This window comes from Accipiter gentilis, chromosome Z, assembly GCF_929443795.1.
Source record: "Accipiter gentilis chromosome Z, bAccGen1.1, whole genome shotgun sequence".
NCBI classification, from domain to species: Eukaryota; Metazoa; Chordata; class Aves; order Accipitriformes; family Accipitridae; genus Astur; species Astur gentilis.
In genome coordinates, this window is record NC_064919.1 from 60929454 (window position 1) to 60955009 (window position 25556).

The 25556-nt window shown below is 45.3% G+C and overlaps 2 protein-coding genes across 2 annotated transcripts in view; both read right to left on the reverse strand.

Moving 5' to 3' along the window:
* Nucleotides 1-2061: 2061 nt before the first annotated feature.
* GCNT4 (glucosaminyl (N-acetyl) transferase 4) lies at nucleotides 2062-19360 on the reverse strand. The gene is made up of 3 exons (XM_049796041.1): nucleotides 19301-19360; nucleotides 16552-16758; nucleotides 2062-3943 (listed from the first exon to the last, which is right to left on the reverse strand). Exon 3 carries the CDS (start codon nucleotides 3940-3942, stop codon nucleotides 2575-2577), a length of 1368 nt encoding a protein of 455 aa, XP_049651998.1. The 5' UTR covers nucleotide 3943; nucleotides 16552-16758; nucleotides 19301-19360; the 3' UTR covers nucleotides 2062-2574.
* A 3919-nt stretch (nucleotides 19361-23279) lies between these two features.
* Nucleotides 23280-25556, reverse strand: part of ANKRD31 (ankyrin repeat domain 31) — a 74548-nt gene continuing 72271 nt past the window's right edge. The window contains exon 26 of the mRNA XM_049795164.1: nucleotides 23280-24168. Coding sequence (XP_049651121.1) covers nucleotides 24017-24168 — 152 coding nt within the window. The 3' untranslated portion in view covers nucleotides 23280-24016. The remainder of the gene's footprint in view (nucleotides 24169-25556) is intronic.

The window sequence follows — 25556 nt, forward strand, 5'->3', positions numbered from 1 at the left end:
AATTTAATGTTGATTCTGTTGTGGGCAGGAGGCTGGGCTAGATGATATTCCAACCTTAGTGATCCTATGATTTTTGTGAACTGCCTTTCTACAAGCTTGAATAGCCTTTAAAGTTACCTTCAAAAACCAGAAATACCTGTAATACATTAGAAAATCAACACTTCATAAAATTACAACCATGCCTGTACAACTTGTACGTCACCAGCTAGCGAACGTACCACTGCAATGGGTGATGCTGCCTCACACTGTGCCATCTCCGCATCTACTTCTTCACTACCTAGGAAGCACAAACTGCCTTAGTTCAAACCAGTTAAATTACAGGTATTGTTCAACCCAATTCAGTTAAAGTAGCCCAAAGTTGCATGATGATGAAAATCATTTACTTCAGTTAAGTTTAATGTGCTGGTGGATTATTTTTATAAATTTGAGGTAGAGCAAACCACTCAAACACAAATGGGGATGTGTATGTATATACATACATAAAGCCAGTTTAAGTAAATAAAAAATTTTAAGTATACCATTAAACATCAATTTATATGTACAAAAGGCTGTGGCTTGGCCCTCTGGGATCCTAACATTCTCTTTTATTAACCTTTTTCCATGTGGGAACTTTCTACTTCATATACAAGTACTGATGTATGAATCTGTAAATGCTGCCAATATTTCATTTTCTACAAAGTGTCTATAAATCACATCAAGTCAGGACAGCCGTGGGCAGCATGGCAAGTCACTGAAGTAAGCAACACACACTTTCAAAATAATCCTCATTTATTTCAGAAACAATACATCAAAGAAATACTTGACCTGTGCGTCCACAGACTCCATAAACAGTTTGATAATCAATTAGTGCTGTGCAACCAACCCACAACACCCATAGGTTTTGAAGTGCTTAGCAAGATAATAGAACATCATTGTTCCCATTTTACAGCTGGAACAGCTGAAAGAGAAAACTCAGATGCCTTGTCTGAGGTCTCATAGGAAATCAGTGTCACAAATGAGGAAAAAGACCGGGACTCCTGACTCTCAAACACAATCTTAAGCCACGGATGATTTGACCATGACTAAATTTATAAACAAAAAACTGAGACCAAAAAATGACTTGGTTATTTCAACTCAAATAAGAAACAAAGATTTCTCATGGGTACAAGACACGGTCGTTATTGCAGCAATTTATGGATCGATAAGACCGGATAACCCAAAGTCACTTGTGGGAAGAGGCCCCTTAATAAAAGCCAGATGGGTAGAAAGAGGACAGCAGCACGGAGCAAGCTAGACCCCAGGGTCCACTGGAACCACTGAAACCCAACTTGTGGCAGAGCAACGTTCCAGAGGAATCCCCCAAATGCCAAGGGGCACTTCTGAGTTGCAACAGTTTCTGCAAAGACCCCTGCACTAACAAACACTTCCCTCACGCCGTAGCATGGGGAGCCCGGCTGCGAGGAAGCTCCTGGCAGGGCCATGGGAAGCAAAGGCTGTTGGAGAACAGTTGCTCTACAGCTGAACCAGGGCTTGCTCAGGCACCCGTCAGCCTGGGATCGTGGTGGCACAAGGCCATGAGACTTGTGCAGAAAGACACTTCTCCACAGGGTCTGCATCTCTGCAATACGTTTATTCTTACGATTACCCCTCAACTTTGCATGCGTTGCATTTCAACATAGCACCACATCGCTGAACACCAACTAGAAATAGCACTTGTTATCCACTGTGTGTTAGACATACTGTCTCAAGAGGACTGGCATTTCACAGGAGGATATTTCTATGGGCAGAGATAGAAATGAAGATTGACCTCCTTGGGCATGGATATCTACTCCAACGGGATGCAGAGACTACCATGTACTGCCTTTGAAGAATAACAGCACATAATTCTGTTTCAATCGACCACCACCAATTTCACAGGCACGGCACAGCACCCGAGCACACACTTCACAGAAGGAAAAGCAATGCACAGATGAGCTGGGAGAGGAGAACAATGCTACAGACAATGCAGTATCTAAGGATCTTCTTTCCCTTATATCATCCCGTCATATTCACATTGCAAAGATCTTTGCCAGCTCCCATAGATGGGAAGTTTGGGAATTCAGGTGAGGCCACATGGCTCATTTGGTGTCATGCTGATCTCTTGGTTTTGTCCGTGAGCTGGGCACTTCCAGTTTTCCTGAGGTAGAAGATACAGAGGTCTTTGTTTCATACCTCTAAGAAAAGCAAAAGTGAAGGAAAAGGGGACGGACAGACGGATGTGCTGGTGTTTCTTAGGAAAGACACAAACATCCTTGAAGTAAAACACATTTCTGAAGTATTCCATTGGAACAGACAGCGCCAGAGCCTCCAAAAACAAACTTCACCCCCTCAGAATCATGCTGAAGAACAATTATAGGATTATTGTGGCAAGTTACAAAACAGTTAATCAGAAAGGCATGACTTTTCATAAATAAATGAAAAGGGCTCTCAAGGGCCCTGAACTTTAGGCAGAACGGATGTTTCACTTGCTAACATCCTGCAGCAGGTCAAGACAGAGGAACTGCAGGTGCTGTGCTATAACAGTACACAGTACCAAAAGCAGAGAAGACAGTGCTGCTATAGAGATGCATTCAGAGAATTTATGTGCAGAAAGTATTTATCAGAGGACAAATACACCCACTCTTTCTGTTGTTCTGCCAGTTTTTCTGCCAAGCATTTTACCAAGACAGGGTCTACTTTGGAGTCAAATTTGTTGGCAAACCAGTGCCCATAATTCAGAAGCCATCTTAATTCTGCAGTCCCATAGATGCAGACACTGCGAAGGTGGGTACCAGTGCAGGGAGGATACAAATGGTCTTCAAGATAATTCCATTTCACCAGACGAGTTTTGCTTTGTAGGTCTGTTATGTCCTGGGCTGACCTTGGAACCTCCCCAGGGACCCCAGGAACGCGTACCAGAGTGGCCCAGAAATGTTCATCTGGAGAGTATGTATCCCTTGACCACTCAAAAAAATCTTTTGCAAGAGAGCTTTCAAGGGTATATTGAATAAATGCTCGACTTAAAACAAAATAGGCACTGCCTACAAACATCTCAATATTATGAGGTGGCGGATCCTTGGAAATGTTGGTTTTTACAGGCATCTGCATGTATTCATAAGGCACTTTCATAAGTTCATAATGATAAGTAAATCGTTCTCTTTTGCTACTGCTTGGCTTTATAGTTTCCAGCATGTTTCCTCCATCGAGTTTCTTCAGTTCAGCAACCAACTCAAAATTTGACTTCAAAGGGAAATCTTGGCCACACAAATTAATAACATACTTCCAGGGAACTGAAGAGTCCATCAAATCAGACAAACAATTGAAATCTGCCTGCAGACGTGAAATATGTGCATAGTCCACTGTCTCCAATTTTGATGCAATGAAAATATTGGGGAAACATTTAGCTAGATTGTTCATAGCAGATTTGAAACTTTTTGCTGCTTTTTGGTCATAATGGATGCAGTAAATATTTTGATGACTGTACAGTGAATGTATGAGCCTTTCTACCATTACTGCATCTTTGTGAACAACCAAAGAATAGGCGACTGGAAAACTCTCCTCCTCTGGTGAAACAGGTTTTAGGTGGTATTTCCTAAGTGAACGATATGCATGGCAAGCACTCGTCATTGCTATGACATCTTCATCAGCTAAATCAATTATCTCTTTTCTTCTTATTTCTAAACTCTTGCCAATTTCATGGGGATCTTGTTCATATATAGATGAACAATTAATTTCATACTGGAATTCATTTCTAAGGTAGGAATACCTGTTTCTAACATAAGAAGAAGTGCTCAAGAAGTGCTCAACCAAATAAATACCCTTAGAGGGAAAAAAGTGTCTTTCGACATGAAGGAGCTTCAGCAGTGCAATCAGCCACCCCGTAACACACAGGATCAGGATCTTCCTTCGTGAGGGACATTTGTAGAGACACTTGCGTCTCTTCATTCTGCAAGAAAACAGAGACATGATGGTATTTTAACAGGAACAAAGCATCAGAGACAATTCCAGCTTCTAACAAAAATGTGCAGACCAACCGGTCTGTCTACAGCATAAACACCACCTTAGCAAGACAGGGCACCAGAAATCTGCAGCTGCTTCCTAATCATCATGTTAATTCAGAGAGAGATTTTACCATGTAATAAACAAAGATTTCATTCCCCTGAATTAGCTGACTGAAGGCAACCAACTCAGATTTCAGATGATTTTCAGCTAAATAAGAGTGTTGGAACAAGACTCCCACTGTTTATTTTCCAAACCTTTTTTTTAATTTCTTATGAGTCACAAACTGAAGTACAGCAACCTCTGCATTGGCAGAAACATGACTGTCCTCTAACTTAGTAGGAAGGATTGTTTATTTTCCCGAGTAACTCCAGGACATTCAATGGGAGCAGTAAGGGCATCTCTTCTAAGTCTGCAAAGAATGTGTGCTTAATGGTAAACTTTAGTATTTAAAAAAAATAAAGCATTAAAGTGAAAGCTTTAGAATTCAGTCAGAGCACCCCCATTGTTTCTGGACAGGGGCTGGTCCATGAAGATATCCAAGAGAAAATCAATTTCCTTCCCATCCACTCCCAACAGGGTCTAACAAGCCCAACCAAAGTCCTCCCTGTGTCCAGATTTCTTCTGGAAAACACTGCTAACCTGCCTTGGAGAAAGACACAGATGAAGACACAGCACTTCCATCCACTGATATGAGTATATAATGTAACCTTTTGAAGGCAGGAGGGGTAGTAGTGAGCAATAGCGCATCTACCCTGTTCTCTGCCATGTGACACAACCTCAGATGCGACTGCAAAAACACACAGATGGCCCCTTTTTATACATCAGGGTATTTAATAATATTCCTGTGTAGCAACTTAACAACTGAGGTACTACCACTATAAAGGCTAACTACAGTGATCCTCTTTCCGTATAGCTTTGCTTTACCAGCTGAGTGCAAGCAGCATTGTTGCTATCCCTGAATTAAAATTAGACCAGAGTCCACATCTAGGTGCAGCATTAAAATTAGCTCTACTTAGCTTAGACTAAGCTCTACTTTGTCTCTAAATTGAACAGCTCCCAATATTTTCTTTTGAGAAGAAGCTGTTCCAGAATTCTTCAGAGTGAATAAGATGGTGGGGCTACCAGAAGTGGCTCGGATGTCTGCAGATCCCATGTATGCACATAAAATCAAGTATTGAGGTGTGCATGCAACACTTACTGCAAGACTAACTTAGCATTCCCACCCATGTCAGGTCTTGCAGGCTGTAGCTTCAGTTACAATGCAGCCTGTCAGGGCAGAGCTCCTTCATTAGTCTGTTCTCCCCAATTTTCCCTTTCCCTGTCCATCTTTCTCCTTGATATTTCTCTTCTGGGGGCAACAGAAAGGAGAAGGAAATACCACCTCCTTGTTTCACCTGGAGGTGCCAGCTATAGACCAGAGAAGGGAGCAGGGTAAGCCAAAACCACCTATTTTGTAGAAGCCAGAGCTCAGCAGCTCTCTACAGGTTTTACAGCCTCCAGATACACGAACAAAACAAAGAGAAAAAGCAGATCTATCTCCCCATGAAGCCAAAAATCCCCCCTTCCCCCTTAGCCAGCAGGTGCTTTACTTCACTTCTTCTCCAAACTAATTCCAGCTCAATGTCTAATCCAGGTCTCCGCTTTACCTACTTCATTCCTGGATTTATGTTCCTGGAGAAAAGTTGCTCTCAAAAGCTGCTCCTAACCAAAGCCAGGTTTTCCAGCCACGAGATGCAAGCCCTGCGGAGGGGTACGCAGCTAACCTGCCCCTGTTTTTAATTTGGAGGGAGACGACCTGTGTGATGCAATCTCTCTGTGAAGCCCACCCCGTGCTTCTGCCCAGTGGTCTCCCTGGCTACCAAGGACAACCCCTACCACTCCTGGCCGAACAGGGATCGCCTCGTCCAGGGACCGAATCTTCCCTTCCTCTCCACCTCCTTCAAAAAAGCAAAACAGAGCCTAGACAAAGAAAAAGGCTGGCCAGGGGCCGGGGTGGGGGGGAAGCATATTCTCCACTGCTCCAAAATTCCTCCATCTATGGTAGCCCTGGCCAGCTTCCATCCAGTGCCAAACATTCTGTTTCTAGGCAAACCAACAAAAAAGCCATTGTGCCACACTACCCAGCCTGAAACTACCAATTTAGACCACTGGAGCCCAGTGCAGTCCAGAGTTAGACCAGGATGTGCAAGAAATCACCTGGACAATAATGAGGACTCCCTCCTTGCAGCTGATGAGCAAAGGATCCACACTTGGCTCCCTGAACATTCCTGTGGTTATCGGCACTGCCAACCACAAGATACTATTGTGCCACATAAAGAGGTCACAGAAATCCAGAAGACTTTGGTGGCATGGTTCAAATTTCCTGTGGAGGAAGGAATTAAGGAGCACTGGTGAGAAATCTCAGCTCCTCCAACGAATCCCTTGTTTATGGTGGATCTCCCCCTGATCCTGGCCAGCATCTGGTCAGATGAGAGCATCTGGAGCCAGCAATTACATCCACAGCCCCATCTGTTTGTTTGTTGGGTTTTGGGTTGGTTGTTTTTTTTATTTTTTTTCAACACACACTCAGTTCACCATCACCACAGTGGTCCAAACAGAATCAGGCCATGTGTGAACCCAACCACTCTTAAGCACTCTAACATCTCTCCGGCGGTGCAGTTCACCACTACCAATATCCCACTGTCCTGCTCTATTCTTATTACATTAAATACATACTCTTTTGTTGTTACCTCTGATGTGCTTCACAGCCAGGCTCAGTATTTCAGCATGAGGGCAACAGCTTTGTCCTTTAGGCACAAATCATTTGCCTGTAACTGGGATGAAGTTAGTTTCTGCAAAAGACTGGAATTTCTTGAGGAACAGTGCAAGACCAGGGAATGAAATCCCTCAGGACAGAAGAGCCACCATGAATCTCATCAGGTTTTGATTCAAGTGCAAAACTCCTACTTCTTACCACATGCAGCACTCAAAGCCCCACTCAGCAGACAAAGCAGTGCACTGTACACACAGTCCTCTCTGGAGGAGGAGGGAACGAATGATACACAGCAGATGGGAACAGGCACCCAGGGCTACATGAAGCACATACCTGGGGTAGGACTGACTAGATGCTACCTCTGGTTATCCTGCTCATGAGTATTTTTTTCTCAGGTGCTACCATATTATACACAGGACCAACATTCCATCTTTTGCACAATGATTTTATACTAGGAAGGGAGCGTGGCATTGCCATCTTGCCTTGTTTTGTAAAATATTTGCACTTTCTCTTCCACATGTGAGGAGACTCCTGAGGAAATTAAAGGAGACTGATCTCATCTTGCAACCAACACATATCACACAGCTGGTTTACATACGCACATATACAGCATCTAACCTGGTCAGGGCACTTACTGGTTGGGATGCAAAGTACTGAACAATTCAGAGAAGGTAAATTTATCCTTTGCATCTGTAAAGCAAGGGATGTTCAAAGAAAACAGACATGCAAGAAATAGAAGGGAAACGCATTTGTGTTGTGTAACAAAACCTGTGTTCTTACACAACACATAATTATAGCCTGTCATAAGGTACCTTAAAGACCATGAGCTCAGCAGGATTCAAGAAGGCATTAGGCAATAGGCTGGCTGTTGAGAGTTTCCAGAGTTACCTTTGCCAATACATAAATAAGGATGGAAAGTTAAATTCCCTGGAACCACAACATCAGGCAATTACCAGCTGCCAAGACTTCTGACAGGAAGTTTTTTCCAATAAAAATGTTTCTTGTGCCCATCGCTCTGTTCTCTGAATCTTCTTTTATCTACTGCTGGACCAGAAGAGGGATTGTTATTTAGATCCATGATGGCAATATTTGTATCCCACCCAGAAAACAGCTGGGTTTTTCACTTGGTCTATTTCACTGCTTTTTTTTTTATTATTATTTTCCTTCCTGCAAGAAGCTGTTTGGGGCAGCTTTACACCTCCAAACACATAAAGTCTTTTGCTTTCTGCAACTGCACAAGCTGCATAATGACACAAAAGGAGGAACAAGGTGGTGGGAGAATTTCACACACTCCTGAAAAAGTTCAGCCGCAGATCAAGTCCTTCCACTCACCGAATGCTGTTTTGGCCTTAGTCGGCAGAATAAACCCTCCCAAGAGGCTGAGCCATGCTGCTCTCAAATTGAAACTTTCGGTCCTTGCCCTCAAGGCACTTTCCAGTCAGGCTTAGCTGTCTGTGTCTGCCTAAGGCAATGATGCTGGGCTTGCAGACGGACCAGAAAATACATGACACTCTTCAAGCAGGCAGTGGGGCTCCACTCTTTCCTCCATGCTTCAATCCGGTGCACGCATCTCATTTTTTGGGAGGCTGCAGAAGAATTCTGCAGCTCTCCTGGGGCTCATACAGCACTCATAAAAACCTATAAACCCCATAAAACCAGAGGATAAGCTTTCTCCCCTGTGAACTGAAAGTGTTGAAAGTAGTGAACCAAGCTAAGGCCAGCTAAAGGAAGGGCTGGGAAGGAAGGCCAAGCTGAAGGCAAAAGCATGCTAGAAACTGCACATAAGGACTTGCACTAGAATTAGACCTTGGTTCCTACTGACTTGCAGCAACTGGGGAAGAGAGAGAACATGGAAATAAGAACAGAGGAAATCACACATATTTGCCTATAGAAATTCATATATATATATTTTGGGTAACACAGCAAAGGTTTGGGGACATGAAGCATGGTGTGATCCCAGGGGCATACCTGTAAAGACCTGTTGCCTCAGTTGTCATTTTTAGCTGCTACCAGCCAGATGTGCAGAAGTTTACCTTCCTGAGAAAAATTGTTACTCCTGCTTGCAAACTACTGAATCTTATTCAGGCAACCTGTAAACATAAATTAACAGCCAGTGAAGCTGCAGAGCACTGAAAAGTGTGCAGACCCTGACAGTGGGCACATCGTAAACATGAAAAGCAGTGTTTGCACCTGTACACCAGCCATAGGCAACCTGCTTGGCTAAATCACCGAAGCTCATACTGGACCACTGTCACAGAGGCAAAAAAAGTCCATCTGTAAGGGCCAGAGAAGCAAATTGAAACAGTAGCTATTTCTCTTGGCTTTTACAATACAGAGTACTGTAACAACACAGAAATGCTGAATTTCTACTGAAAGCATGTAATTGCTTGAAACTTTAAATGCTTTCAAGGTGAAACCAAAGGAAAGGCTAATTAAAGATAAATTAAAGCCTGCTTTTAGGATTCTTTTGGGAGGGGGGGGAAAAAGTATTAAACCAATTCTAAATCTAGCTCCGCTGACCCATAACATTTCTACACACCACCAGGTGTTTACCCAGTGGACCTCCCTCAGCATGCCTTGGGGTGTGGCTAGCTCAGATCCGTCATGACCAAAGACTGCAGCACGTCACGCGTGTATCCGACTGGCTGCCTCTCTTTTGGAAGGAAGCAACACCCGCAGCACCCCGCTCCTCCCCCTCTCCCCCTCTGTGGTGCAGTCTGGGCTCCGGGTCTTGAGTGCCAAGAGGGAGACGGGACAGGATTTGGCATGAAAGCACAACCACCAGCCAGTGACTTTCTCCCATGCCTGCCCTTCCCCATCCCATCCCTCCAGGAGTCACCTCAGCTCCTGCAAACAGGAATGGGGGTGAGTTTGCATGGCCAAACACTTGAGGAGGGCAGGAGCCCTGGGTCTTCACCGGGCATAGGACTTCTGTCCAGATCCTCCCCAAGTTATACAGCCCTTTCATGAACCCTGGCTCCCAGCGGAATCCTCCTCTCCTCTTTCTGCACCGCACTTTTGCCAAATGTTGGCCAAGAAGAAACAACCTGCATTTGTATCAGTCTGGTTAATAGACCCATTATCAATTTGCTACATCAAAGTTTAATCCACGGCAATTCATCTGAAGGTTTCCATTGCAGAAATCTGCATTTTCCTTGTCACTAGCACCATAATGCAAGACACACACAAAAAAACTTAAAATATCTGGGAAGGGGCTCTCCCTTCACAACTGCTGCTCGCATTCAGAGAATATGGACGAAGGCAAAGCATCCATGTCCCAAGCACTGACTACAGCTCAGCTTCTCAAAGATCATGCCTTCAGCTGCTAGGATTGCTGTGTTGAAGGTTTGTTTATTCATTAAGCCGCACATACCACTCAGGATTCAATCACAAAAAGAAAGCAGGTGAAGTTGTTGGGAAGAGGAGGAAATCCTCTCCCCAGGCGCTCGGGCTTCAGGTGGGAGTGCAGTGTGGTGGCTGGGGAGCGGTCCACCTAAAAGCTTCCACTGACAAACCACAGGTATTAATTACAACTTTTCTGACTGACTGCAAGGCTCTAGTGTGCCTTCTGCAATATTGAAATTTAAAAGGCAATCTCTGAGAAGGGTTAAGCAAGGGTCAGGTGTGCTGCTAACATCAGATGCAACCCGGTCAGAAAACCCCGAACATAGTGCTCTGTAAGCCATATGAACAATCAGGTGCTTTTGCATTTCACTGGCACTCCCAAAAAACAGGCATGTTGCCTCAAGTCAATATAGTTCTTTCAAACTCAAAAGAAACATTTCCTATCTTATTTAAACTGAACTGAAAAAAGTTCTAAAAGAAGTCCGATTTTGAATGGGAGCAAAGTATCAGAGATGGCAACAATCCATGTTTTGGCTTGTTTTGCAGTTTAGCTTTTTTGTTTCATCAAAAGTAAGCTGGTTTTGAGCAATGTTTGCTTCTTCATCTGCAATTCTCATGATAAAAAAGATTTTTTTTTCTGTAAAAATTTGTAAAAAGTAGCAGTGGCAATCCTGGCCCCCAAGGCAGAGCCCAAGAGGGAGTGATGATCTGCCTGCCTAAAAAGCTCTTCTGCAGTTTCACCCGAATACTATGTAATTTCTGTTGCCCTCCGATCTAAACAACTGGCTAAGGCCACTGTGCACTACTACAGAGGTAGCAAGATCATTGCCAGTGAAGCTTGTAACTCTCCTATATTATTTAATTTTTATTATTTATAGTTCCGTAACATCGAACATCTAAGATGCTGCAGAAACACCAGCAATCAATCCGTGTAAGGTAGATGTAAATTAGCTTTGAGTGTGCCCACCTGAGGTTTCACTTGATTTCCCAAATCACTGCCAAAGCTGACCTTATAAACTGTTGCATCTTCTCAGTGCTATGCAGACAAATAAATTGTCACAGTTCAGCTCATGAACTGCATATCTGGGGTAGCATAGGATACCTCCCACCAGCCCAGCACCTCTTCCCTAGAGGGAAGTAGACCACACTTACACAAAGAAGAGTGGGGAGAAGTTGTGCCCACCTGTAAGCCCATGGCCCTTGAAAGAAAAATAGAAGCTGCTCATGCTGTGTGTTGGAGGCGGAACAGAACAGTCAGATATTAACTGACTGAGTCTGTACAATATGAGATGTGGTGGTCCAAATTTCTGCTCTGAAAAGACTCCTGTGAGCATGCAAATTGATTTATTGGGAAAAACATTTTTACAAGGTGTACCTCCATTCCTTCAGAGTAAAAGCAATTTTAAACCACCACTCCTACTGAGAAACCATGGGAGCAGAACTCAATGTGGTTAAATTACCCAGAGTGCTTCTGGATTTGGCCTTGAAGAAAACCAGCAGAGAACCTGGCCACTGTACCATGCATGTGAGACCCACCTTGCCGAATGTTTGTCAAACTAAGCATCTGAGGTCCCTCCACAGCTGGTGGAAAGATGTAAGGAACTGCAAAGGACCGTCAGTTTGTCCCAGAGCACGGGCTGTGGGACAAGCTGGGTGAGGCGTCCCTAGGAACGTCACTGCCCCAACGTGCGCTGCCAGCTCTGCTTGCAGTGGCGCAGCCTTGGTGCCCCTCCAGCGTGAGGTGTCCTGGGGGTAGCAGCACTGCAGCCGACCCTGATCCTCTGCCAGCAACACCCCAGCAACTCCTCCGCCCTAGAGCAGTGCACAGCAGCAATGGGGAAAAGCCAGCCTGGAAGCTGCTCTGGTCAGCACAAGCCTAAGCTGGCCCAGACAACCAAGCTCTTGCTTTGGCTGACCCCCTACAGCTCATATCCACTGGGGTTACAGCAGGTTCAGCCCTCTTTGAGGCTGCCGTTCTATAAAGTGTTGAGGAGGGATTCGAGCAACCCAGAGAAACAGACAGGTTCCCTTCAGAAGTGCAGAGAAACTGGCAGGCTTTGGGCTTATGCTGCCTCTCTGAAGGCATGTTTCCACTTTACTAAGACCCTAATGATTCACATATGGAGAGCCCCGGTTATTGAGAGTGCCCAGGGCTTTACTGCTGCTCGTCACACTATTACTTCTGCTGTTTCCATAAACCCCATGTACCCGGAGTAACAGCAGCTCCCGGTCTGTGCAACTCGGTGATGCCAACGTCATTCTTGCACAGGAGGAGCCTGAAGCTCCCTTCACTCTGAACAGGAACAAATTACCAGCTCTGCATGGCAAGTCTCACCTGCAGTCCACAAAGTCAAATGCCTCTTGTGTCCCTGTATTGGCAGTGCAAATCAGAAAATATGAAAACTGACCGCCTGGTGGCAAAAAAAAGATAGTGGACCCCCCTGGCACTGAAGAAACAGCCCCAGCCCCTCCAGAAGCCTCTGATCCTATTTCACAAATTACTCATCTATGGCTATTGGAAACAGCCTTCTTGGGAATAAAGCAGTTTCCAAAAAAGCTTTTCCTTTAAAGTAACAGCTGCATTATTCAAGGTAATTTTTCTTTAACTCAGAAGTCAACTCAAATTTTTCTTTAACTCAAAACTCAAATACCTATGGGTATTTACATTTCAACATCTACTCTTGTCTTTCTCCCCATCTAGCAAAAACTCCCATGGGGCACACTCAACCGTAAAAAAAAGTGAAGGTTCAGACAAGCTACTTTTGATAGAGACCATTAGTAACTAAAAAGTACCCAATTAAGGGTTTGCTTTAACCAGTCCAAAAAAGGGCAAATGTGTCATTGGCCTCATCAATACCTGTGGTCTTCTTCCAACCTTTTCTATGCAGTGCAGAGGTGTCCCCAGTTTGTCTGTATTCAGATCACACCGATTTATTAACAGCTCGTCAACCACTTTGTTTGAGACTATAAGGAATTTTGCAGCTCCCCAGCACTTCATTCCCATTCCTTGTTGTGTCTTTTCTGAGCTCCACTAAACACAAGCACTTCAGTGGTTAAAGGCAGAAGCTGCCAGGTGGATCTACAGAGCCCACAAGCTCCCTGGATGCTGCCCACAGGCTGGAGATGACATGAACCCCTCAGGTCCGTCACAGGAACCCCAGAGCCTGGTGGGGCCAAGATGCACCAGAAGCCTCCCCGCAGGCAGAGGGATGAAAATCCTTCTTCAAAGGCTGAGTTTTGTCCAGTGAGGCTGGAGGGATCTCTGCTCAGAGCAGGCTGGCCCCATGGAGAGAGAAAGGTGCACTAGACAATGCTGAAAGCAATGAGTTCAGTGGCAGGACCTGCAGGCAGGGCTACCTGAGGAAGCTCGTAATCCGCCTGTGTGCAACAACCGACACAGTGCCACTTTCCTGAGGAACGCAGCGTGAGTAACAGCCAGTGTCTGCTGGCCACCCTGCTCTGCCCTCTGCCAGTTCTTCCTGAAGGACCTGTTCAATAGGTAAAGCAAGAAGTCCAAGCTCAACCACCAACTACGCTGAGCTACAGAAAAACAAAAGCCATGATCTCCCTTAATGTGTAGCCCTATTGAATTTATACCACTTCTTTTCTGGTTTAGCACTACCCATCAAAGAGGTCTGTGACTCTCTGCAGTTGGCTATAGATGCCACAGCTGATTTTTGGTGTCATGCCAGACGGCCAGCTGGTGCGAGCCATCTCTTTATCTGTTGTCACGTGAGCTTGAGAGTGGTTAACCTGGAGCACGGAGCGGCAAGACACGTTGACTGCTACCAGAATAGGGATTCTCAGAAAATTCAGGCTGTGTGTAGGCAGTGCTCTCTCCTCAGTGGATCTGAAATACATAGTACTTGCTACAAATGTTGTCGTGGGGCAACACGCTTTTGTGCTTGCCACAGAGCAAGAGTTAAGTGAAAAGGTCAACTCTGAATGCAAGTCTGTGGAAGGAGAGGAAACGGAGAGAGCGGATGCAGGGGAGCAGGAGTGCTCCTACCCCACCACGTTGTTCTCCGTCCCATGCAGAAGCCCTTCTGCTGACACACAGCACAAACCAGGCTCCTTGCTTATCACTTAGGTTAAAGAAAACCAAAAAGGGAATGGGTGCTGAGAAGAGTAGGAGCAGCAGAACAGAGGTTGGGAAATGACGAAAGAGGAGACTGTAGAGAGGGATCAATGAGGGTAAGTGCTCTCATGTAGGTGGCATTAATAACAATGAAAAATCAAACAGACCAGCAAAACAGGTGCTTTCTCTGACTTGTTACTCCCCCATCCCTCAAAGGCATCTGAAGCAAAACCAGTGTCTACACCTTTCCTTGGAAACCAGGTCACAGTGTATTTCAGCAACCAACATCATTACCATATAATAGCAGGAACAATTCCCTCTCCCCCAGGCAAAAACACTTTGGGAAAAGTTCTCCCTGATAAAATATCTCTGTTTGCTTAATACACACCCGCTCACACAGCAATGCAAACTTGGTCAAGTTGTTTGCGCGACCAGCTCTGCAGAAAGATGCAGTTATTTCCTTCTGGTTCTCCCTCTACTCTATACAAATCAAGTCACTTGATGGGTCTCTGGGGAAGGTAGAGGGATGATGTTCCTGGGAAGCACGGGAAGGAGAAAAGTAATGATGTGCTTTGCTAAGCGATTTTTTTTTTTTTTTTTTACTGTCTGTCTGAATTAAACTTTTAACTCTACTTGATTATTCAATGCTGCTAGCTGGGAAAGTTAATTTATTCATGTGATAGTGTTTACTGCTGCAAGTTGGTTATTTCCATCGCAAAATTATCTATTGATAGGGATCGCAGAGCTTCTGTAGGAGTACTTTTTATTGGCATTAAATCTAGATCAGTTGATTCTATCGAGTTTGCCTGGTTTTCCATCCACTTTCCCTGCACTGGAGCCTCAGTTTATGCCCCTGTAACATAGCTGTACCCACTACCAGCTTCATTCCACACAGTTCACCCCCTTGTTTTGGCCTGCCTGATGTAATACTCAGATTTCATCTAAATGATGGGCAACTAAAGAGCTAAGTAAGTGCTGCCTTATAGACCTCTAATTGCAAGACGTGGAAAAATACACCGTTACTTTTAGACCCAAGCCTAATTAAGTGATAAGCCTGCCAGTTTTAAGACCCTTAAAACAACACAGTGCCCCAAGGAAAAACAACAACAACAACCTACAGTTTACCACAGCCTGTTTTATGCTTCTGGAAGAGGAAAGACAGCTTCTCACCCCATACATGGGAAACACAGGTTCAGCAAAGATTTGGCAGTTATGGATATCACACACAACTTTGTCCCAGTGGTAAACATGAGGCGCTTTTCATTGCACAGGATACATAGATCTGTTTCCTAACAAAACCTGCTGTGCTAACAGTAAGTGGGTTTGCTTGTTTGTCTGCCACTGAGTCTCAACTCTCTGTATGTGTTTTAGAAAAGGCTGGATGCTCTTTTCTAGCTGTCTCCAGTACACCAGTGATCCCCATAACTGTAGTAAAATATCTAACATTAGTTACTGCATGTTCGTGTCCCAGAGATATGCTGAGGTAAAGAAAGTCTGTGTCTCTGTTCTCTGGCCAGGAAAAGAGGCAAGCGACTTCTGCAGGGTCATGCAAGAAGGCAGCAGCACAAAAGAGAAGTGAACCTGATTCCTCTGCATCCCCAACTGATCTGAACTGCTTTACAATAACTTTTGATGGAAGCTGTTCTGGTGGAGGCCTGAAAAGAAAAATCTCTCAGCAAATCCCTTGGTACACCCCAAACTATTCTGTCCTTCCAGTCTGCAGCCCTGTTAAAGCAAGAAAGTGTTTAGAAAGCCCAGGGGTAGTCAGCCATGGAAATTCTCAAGCCTGATTGCTTATATATATTGAGTATTTAAATTTCCTGACTTTTAAGAGACAGGAGTACTCATGTTTGCCAAGGACTTAATGTGCCATAAAGGCAGGAGTCAAGACTAAAATAAATAAATAAATAAAAATTAATTCTTTTCAAAAAAAACCACAAACCCCAGTAAATAAAGTTTATTCACTTCAAATTTGGGGCAATCTAGAGTTTAAGAGCTGTGTTTTGACTCATGAGAGTTTAAAATAACACACTACTACAGTGGAGAGACGGTTAATATTTACCCCCAAACTACCACATAACATAAAAATTGGGCCCAAAGGGACAGAACTTGTGTACATTGGCAAGGAGTAGCACCGTAAAAGAGGGTGGAAGTTTCCTGTTAGGCAGGGAGGCAGGAGAAACTGCACTGTGCTGCAGAAAAGCTCCCACTAACAGCTCAAAATACTTCTCCATTTCCTTCACGTCCCCACCAAGCTGCTTGCAGACTCTCACCTGCGAGCCCCCACTGTGAATCACCCCCTATGTCAGAGTCTTCACTGCCAAAGTCACAGCTTGTCACGTTAGCAAGATCATTTCAAGTAAAGCTGCAGACCTACCTCCTGGACTTTGCTGTGGTCTCTTCCCTTTGCAGAGCTCTTTAGGATGCTCTGTCCCAGAAGATCGACATGGGCACGGCCAGCTTCGTGGTTGAAAAAAGTCCTGGCATCCGCTGCATTCTGCTGGTGCCTGCAGCCTTCACCTTTATCAATGTTTCAAGCGTGTATGAAGTCGGATGTACAGAAGTAGCAGGGACGACATTATTGCTTGCACAGGTTATGAAAGAAAAGTGTAAAATGTTAGCTGAAAAGTAGTGAGTATGGGGGCTTTGTGTGATAAGCTGTGGAAGCCATTATCTGTATAATAAGCGTATATTTTTGTTTACTCGCAAGGCATTTCCAAGCACCAAGAAAATGAGGGGAAAAAACCACCATAAAAAGAACGGATCACATCAAAGCAACCTAATTTCCTTCTATGGCAGGGTGAAGAGGACTTGGAGAGAGGCAGGAAAGTTCCCAGATGTGATGAGTCTGTCAAAAGCCTCACCAAGTTCAAGACTTGCACGGTACTTCATGTATCAACACTTCAGGTCTCGCAGGTTTTGCTCCCTCCACAGATAAAATAGCTCCGCCACCAAGCAAGGCCAGAAATTTGGGCTTCTGGTATGACCTCCACAGTCTTGGAGATACTTTTTGAAACTGTTCAGACACAATGGTCTGCGTTGCAAGTTCACCTATAGATAAGTAACTTGTATGGTATACAATGTCTCTTATATGGCAAGAAATAAATTTTTGTGCTATTATACCTAAGCTTTGTGTGTGTAATGGTTACAAAGAAATTTTAGGGAACTGTACGTTGTACTATTTGCACGTACCACAAAAAAAATTACAGTATTTTCCCTTGAGGAAAGCACAGCAGCAGTACTCCTAAGGCATATGTAGCATTATTCTCCTCTCCATCCCCATTTTGTCCCAGGTATAGTGCACACCAGCCTCTTCATCATCAGCCTTCCAGCTCATATGGACTTAAAACCTCACAACTCTGTCTTATGGAGCTTGTTATTTTCTCTTTGCTCTCCAGTGTGGCAGGAGCGGGCCGAATCTTGTAAGCTCCGAAGAGAGGTCTGGGTGCCGCAGGGCCACAGAATCCTGCAGTCCTGCCTTACCTCAGTGGGCCTAGCACAGCGAATTCATACAACGACAACAGCTTCTGAATTCCCCACTTAATATTTGGCACTCCCTGCATGCATAAGACACAATGTGGCACGACAGTAGCTCGGTCAACTTTACCTTTTTTCAGTGTGATGCGGAGGTACAGTGGCCAATGGTATCAAATGTTATTAATTGATAAAAAAATTAAGAACATAGAACTATAGAGATAACGGGAATTTCCTGTGAGACAAAAGCTCCCAGCACATGCAAAATCAGAAAAGGTCTGCAGACTGCTGTGCATCTTTTGCATAAGATTTAGGGTGCTGACTTGTCCTTGCCTGAGAAGCAAGCATGCAGAAAGATCCTCCCCATCAAAGAAAAACACACCACAAAAATGCACACAGGGCAACTGCGCTTCACAATGTCAATCCAAAAAGGAAAAGGTCTTTGATTAGCACCAGGGAATCCTGCCCAGGCCAGCAGCTAGCTTGCTGGTGCACCATGCAAACCAGATTACACTTAGACAATGTGACAGAGCACGAGCATGTGTGGGTCTCTGGTGGGCTGGTATCTTCTCCACACATCTGTGTGGTTTCCATTCTCTTACAGCTCAGCAGTTTCCAAAGCCAGGGGTTACAACTTTCTGCTTCTCATGAATTTTCTATTTCTTCCATCCAGTTGCTTTTGAATCCACATGAGTTTTCTGACATCCAAGTAGACTTGGGGGGGTGGGCAGCAAAACACTCTACAGCTGACCTGAGTATTGTGTAAAAACCCACTTTCTCTCACTTGTTTTCAATCTTTTGCCTTCCAGCATCACTCAAGTGTTGTAGTTCTTGGTCTGAAAGAGAGCAAGCAGCTCTTTCCAGTTCACTGCCTCCACTCCAGTCACAAGTATATCTGCCGTATCTACCCCTCAGCTGTTTCTCTCCCAGGCTCTCAAATGCAAAAAGGTTATTATTAAGGAAGTTTGTTTATTTTAAAAGGTTACTATTAGGGAAATTTGCCTAACTCGGAATGAAACAGACTGGTTTAGGGGACTAGATCTTTGGAACAAGTCAGAGGATGTTCAAAGGAGCAGATCCTCAGGTGGGGCACAGTGGATGAGTTAACCTCAAGGGAATTTCCCCTTAAGGTCTCCTTCCACGAGCCTTACTCTGATACCAGTAAGTCTGTTCACCCCATAAAGAAAGAGAAGCTGCTACCACCTCTCCTCGAGGGAAGAAACGTATTTTTTTTCTGACAGATCCTTGCTGTTCTGTTACTTTTTGTTTCCCCACAAGGAAAAAAAGCCTCTTTCCATACTAAAGAAACGAGTTAAGTGCACTTGGCAAACTGGACACAGCTACAGGCTGACACGTACGTTTTTAGCAATTTACTAAGAGACAAAAAAAAAACCAGGAGAGGCTTCAGCCAACGTCACAACAAACCCGGTTCCTGTTCCCAAACCACACGTTAAGTTGGTATAACTGTTGCTCCTCAAGAAAAGCTTATGGGGCTGCAACAGCTGGGCGCACCTTCTGCCAGCCGGGCTGCGGGCAGGTGTGCGCCCGGACTTCAGACGCCTGCAGCCCGTTAACCGCTGCCGCCTCCCGTTCCCGAGACGTAAAATCCCCCTCCCCGTAATTAACTTTAAAGACGCACGGCGCCTTCTTACCGGAGCTCCCCGGCAGCAGGCGCAGGCACCGGCACCGGCACCGACCCTCCTCCTCCTCCTCCAGCCGCCACCAGCGCCGCACCCTACCCGGCCCGGCCCTCCCGCCCGCCCCCGCCGAGCCACGCAGCTGCCGCCCCTTCTTCTTCTTCTTCTTCTTCTTCTTCTTCTTCTTCTTCTTCTTCTTCTTCCTTCTTCTTCCTCCTCCTTCCCCCGCTCCCCAAACTCCGCCGCCGCGGCCGAGCCTCCAAGTTTGCGCCTATGGCGGAGCCGCCGGGAGGAGGCGGGAGCTGCTGCGGCCCCAGCCCACCGCTCCGCGCAAAAAAGTTAGGGCCCTGCCCCGCTCCCCTCCGCCGGCCGGGCCAGGCCGGGCCGGGCTCGGCTCCCCCGCCGTCCCGGGACGTGCCCGCCGGCAGCGCACTCACCGGAGCAGAGCGCGGCCGTCCCGGGCCGGCCGCGCTCCTCTGCTCGGAGGCGCGCCTGTGTGTGCGTGCCTGCCTGTGTATGTAGGACGTGTGTGCACGGACATGTGCGCGACACGGCACCCCATGACGTGGAGGGAAAAGGAGGGGCCGCCGCTCGCCCCGCAACCTGGCGGGCGGCAGGAGGAGAGGAGGAGGCGGCGGCGAGGTCCCCGGCGGCGGAGCGGAGCGCAGCGGGCGCGGCCGCCCCTTCCCGGGAGCCGGCACCTGGGCTCGGGAGGAGCTCGCCGCCGCCGCCGCCGCCCCTCCTGCGAACGCGGCGCGGGCCGGCCCCGCTGCCGCCCCCGAGGAGGCGGGGCGGCCGAGGGGGGAAGCGCAGCTCCGGGCTGCGGGCTTCGCAAACGCTGCGGTGGGAGGGTGCCCGCTCGGAGGGAAGGGGGGGCGACGAGACGGGCCCCGGTGCCGCCGGCCCGGGTGCGGCCGCGGCCGAGGGGCATCCGCCTCCGGCGACGAGCCCCCCCGCGGCCCGGGGGCGGCCCGGGGGCGGCCCGGGCTCCTTCGCTCTCCCCCTCGGAGCGGCGGTGGCGGCGGCGGCCCCTGCGGCCCCTGCTCGGCCTCCCTGGGAAAGGACAGAGGCGCCAAGGGCCGGTCCGCAGCAGCCCCGGGGCGAGCGGCGGGCGGGCGCGGGGGCCGGCGGGGGCTGCCGTTCCGACCCCGAAAGCTGCGGTCTGGCCTTAAGCCTCCGCTAACAGTGACATCACCTGCCCTTGCACTGGAATATTGCCGTTGCCCAAGGACTGGCAGGCGAAGGCCGGTGTTTTAAGGTCAGGCCGAGCTGCTAGGCTCTGCTCTCCGGGGCTCCGCGCGCCTGGTGCGCGGGTTCGGTGGGAAATTTGGGAGACGCCGCCAGAGCGGAGAGCATCCGTCCGCTCCTGTAGCGCAGACCTTGCAGCTGGGCACAGCTGTGACAGCTCGGCTGAAGGTTGCTAATTGCTTAAGCCACTGTAACCGAGTTATATGTAACCGCACGGCCGAGCTCCTTCCGCGGGACCCAGCTGAAACCTAAAGGACGCAGCTGCCGGACAACTCGCGTGCGGGTTACTCTGCTCGAATAATATCGATGTTAGGTGGTAAAACTTTCTCCCGGACATGAAGCCAACGCCTTAGCAAGAACACATGCCCAACAAATAACAACAGTAAAAAAAAAACCAACCCAAAAAAGCCCATATATATATATATATATATATATATATGAAAAACCTAGGAGTTCTTTGAATCCTGTTCCATCTTTGAAATGTTTTACTCCTTTCCTGTGTCATGTCATCTTTTCTTGGTATGGCCAGAAACTTAATAACTCAAATTCCAGATCATCTATATGATTTCCTACCTGACTGGTTACTTGACTGCTAGTGACCTGAAAAAGGGCCTGAAACTCACGTATGCAGTTGTTCATTCGCTTGGTAATTTAAACAGAGTGTTTTTCTCCAGTTAATGTTAAGGTTTCAAAATCAGAAAAAAAGTCTTTGCCTCTGTGTCATAATGACAAAACACTTGCCAGCTGCAACTGCTCCAAGAATTTATCCTAATTCCTATGGCAATGTTATTCTGGTACTGCTTCTGTCTCCCCCCCTCCTTAGTTGCATTTCTACCATCAAAAACTCAAGGTGTATTCACACCTCACTGTACCTTAAACACCTTCCCAAAGCTGGCCTTCATTCTCACGTTTCTCTTCCTTTAACTGCTCTTGCTGGTTACAGTTCAACTTTGCCTGGCAAGAAGGCGCAAATGTTTTGCGCTGATCCTCTGCCTAGAGTGAATTTAGCTCTATCTGCATCTTTATTTCTTCTCCTCTCCCTGTGTTTCCCTTGCTTATACCTTTTCATAACCTCTGGCCTGTGTTACTCAGGAGGTCAGCTTATCACATCGGTCCCTTCTAGCCTTAAAATCTATGACTCTTGTCTGCCTCCCAGCTGCTTATCTTCCTTCTCACTCTTTTGTTTTGTGCCTGGCATTCTTCCTCACTGGTATTAATCTCCCCAGTGATTTTTTTTTTTTTTTTTTTTTTAACTCCATCTCAGCAACAAATAAATAAATCAGTCTCTGGAAATATGAATCTGAATTCATGGCTTTTGTTCACTGTATCATCTCTTTCTCCTCTTACTCCCCATCTGAATATTAACAGCAGGCAGAATGCCAGGGGGTTTGTAGTCTTTGCATTTTATGTCCTTTTCACTTCAGCCTGTACCACACAAAATATGTGCTAACTCACAGCCTAGGAGTGGAGAAGGAGTTTACTAAATGAAAGAACCAAATCATGAAAGGAGCAGGAAGGGCTGGGAGGAATAACCATTGCTGTTTGCCACTTGTGAGCAGAAGCTTTATTACTCTGCTGTAGTTAGGATCACTAATAGCTGCCTATCTTTGACTTGTGATAATAGCTTGTATTTTTATGCAAAAGTACACTTAGAAAGCAAAAATTTAAACAGAGGCAACAAAACACCCTATTCACGATGGTATAACTTTTTGCCATCTCTTAATGGATCTTTAATAAAAAGATTCCAGTAGGGAGAATAGGGAAAATTCAGAGTTGTAAGAACATTTGGGATGCAGAATTCTACATTTGTTAGTCATATTAAAATGTATGTTGTCAAGCTAACACCTTTCTCAAAATGCTTACATACAATGTAAATATTAAGAAAAAAGAACCCTGGTAGCTTACTTTTACATATAGTGTCAGTAAGAGACAGTGATTTTCATGCAATATTTTGCATTTTTACCTCTTTTCCCAGCTTGAATCAATCAGATTTTTTTGTCACTGTATGTTAGGATTGCCTTAGGTCATATAATCATGTTAATATAATGGACTAAAAGTATTACTGTCAAATCCTCCCAGTTTTTACACATTAATTTTATTAGACAGCTTGTAACAAAGAAAAGATGTCAAACAAACGTGTAAGTAATCCAATAGTCATTTTAACAGTCAAAAGTCTTTCACTTTTCAGTGAAAGTGGAAGTGTAGTATTTGAACGAACATTTCCTTTAAACCAATATGCCGTCAGGTTTGTTTTGCTGCTGCAGCTGTGAGGCCGCTCCATTTTCTTTCTGTGTGGCAAGTGACCTTTACAAAATACCTGTCACTCAGTAGCCTGTAACTTTTTTGACTTCCAGGCAGTTTGCATTTCTTTAGCCTTACAGCCCATCAGGCTATGATTGCTCATGCATCCTAAGGCGCAGTATTAGCTCTCTGCACATCAGACCCCTCTCTCTTCCCTAAACCACCTTCTGTTTAAGACACTAATCAAATCTCCACAGAACAGCTCTTCACACTCCAAATAGCTACCTGAGGTGGTTATGTATTGACAGGAGATATTTTTCTCATCCCATTCACTGGAGTTAGGAGTAGCAGGTGCTATTATTTCATCTCTTCTTATAATCCAGAGAACCAAAGAGCAAGAATGCCATTTGAATGCAGATAACTCTCATGACAGTCAAATGTGTTACAAATATGCTACTGAGGCAGATTCACACATTATAAAACTAAAACAAACAGAAATCCTCCAGAGATCGGGGTCAATATCTAAGATGTTGTCAGATGGAAAAATTCATGTTCCACAAACAGGCTAACTGCATTTCCTGCCATATGCCAGCACATTATTTGCTTATCAGAAAGACTTTGCTGGAACATGAATGGGATTTCCCTGAGCGCTTCCAATGGCTAACATTCCTCTTTTAACCTCCCCCAGCACCTGGCTGCTTCTCAAATGTTTGTATATACCCACACCACATAAAGCAAAGCTGCTGGTGATTTTCAAAGCTGCTCACCTTGATTTTTTGCCTAATCTAACAGCCGATGTTATTACACAAACAGTTGCAGCCATTTCTGATAGCACATGCTCAGGCAGAGTGGTTCCAGGTTTAGCTGTAGGAAGTGACTATTGGTGTTGATACCTGTTTGGTTCTGTGCAGCCCCACCAAGCATGGGCAGCCACTGAATCAGTGGAATTTCATACAAAGTTATCAATCTGGAACAGATTTCACAACAAGCACCAGTGTATAACAGTCCTTGTCTACTTCCCCATTTCTTAATCTTACAGCACAAAATTCAGTATTGACAGTTATCCTCACCTGCTACAAAGCACTCCCCTGTTCCTCATTTACCAAAATAATCTTTCAGTCCATTCCAAGTACTGGGCAAATGATTTATCAAAATGACAGTAACAGAGCACTTAGTTCTAAAAGCTCAAATGTTTACTTTTAAGTGGTGACAAAGAAGAAAATGGTAGCACTCAGGAAGTCTTTAGAATCCAAAATCTTCACATTCTTTGTAGAATCTCCAGTACTTTTCCATTACAGGCCATGGTAGAAACTCCTCTTTACATACCATTACTACCTCATGGAATTGAAGAAAATGTGTCAGACTTTCCACTGAGTTGAACTGGACAGAAGAGCCTGTTAAAAATGAATGCAAATGATTACAGGGTGTGTATTAGAATAATGGAAAGCAATCACTGGCACTATTATCTAGAGAGGTGTTAACATCTCATTAGAACCATGTAAATATTAGTGATCCCTGGGAATCTGTAATGTGTCCTAGGAATCTTGTAGTGTAAGACCCCGGCCATCTTACTGGTATCTCTGACTTGTACCCGGACTTCAGTAAGACAACGCTACACTTCATGGTGCTCAGACTGAGAAGTCAGCCATCCCGGCCATTTCCAGTTATATAACAGGAAAATATGGTTGTTCTTCAGCATTGCTTGAATTTCACATATTATGTGCACTAAGAGGTAAGTTTAGTGTACTTCTCCAAAATCAACGAATCTCTCTGACAGGCAATGCCCTTCCTACAGTCCCAAAAGGACTATATAAAAAGGAAGGCATACACCTGTATACAAGAAATTGCAGAACTGACCAATGGGCATTTGCAATATTTAAAGACCTGCTGATCTGAAGCAACCATTCCAATGCATAAACTTAAGGTACTTGTGTCAGCGTAGGAGAAGCTGACCTTTTAGTTTTCACTGTTAAAATCAGTAACAAAGTAGCACTGTAAAGATTCAGCACTAAGAAATGTTACAAGACATTTTCTCTATAACAGCACAGACTCCAAAAGGCACTTGGAACTGTAGTTTCAAGAGTTACTTGCTTTTGTTCCGTCTTTTGTCTGCACTTTCTCCCTTTAGTAGCCTTGCACAAAATATCAGAGCTGCTGATCTGCCACAACCAGCACAGCACAGAAACTGCCTGTGAGGGCAGATGTTATCAAGAGAGGAAGGGCTGTTAGGAAAGTAGGGATGGCCTCTGTTTAAAAAAAAAAACCACAAAACACCACCAAAAAAAAAGTGTTCAGACACCACCCAAGTGTCTCAAGCAAACAGGATATGTATTTCAGGATGATTAGATCAGTCAAGATAAATCCTCATCAAAATGCAGAGAAAATGTGTTTGAAGTGGCACCAGTTGGTCATTTAGCTTGCATGTATTTCTGGGCTACCATGTACCATCCCAAGAGTTTGTCTGTTACCAGAGTTTTCCAGTTGTGTCGCCAATTCCAAAATACAAAATATATTCACTGAACTGACAACATCAGTACGTCCCAATGCTAAAACAATCAGTGAATCATCTTGTAGGTATTAGACCTTTTAAATCCATGTCTCAGTGAGGATTTCCTTGCCACTTCCCGATTTCCGGAAGTTCACCACCCAAAGCAGCAAAGTGGCAAATTGCTATTAGAAGCAAGAGGTCTGTGTTCAGAAACACAAATACAGTGTTACGTGTGAGGATGTATGTTGTGCCACACTCATGACACCCACAGCAAAACTTCTGACTCCAGTGAGA

What these genes read in the sequence shown, in the direction of transcription:
- GCNT4 (XM_049796041.1), bottom strand. Translation starts at nt 3,942, where the DNA reads ATGAAGAGACGCAAGTGTCTCTACAAATGTCCCTCACGAAGGAAGATC.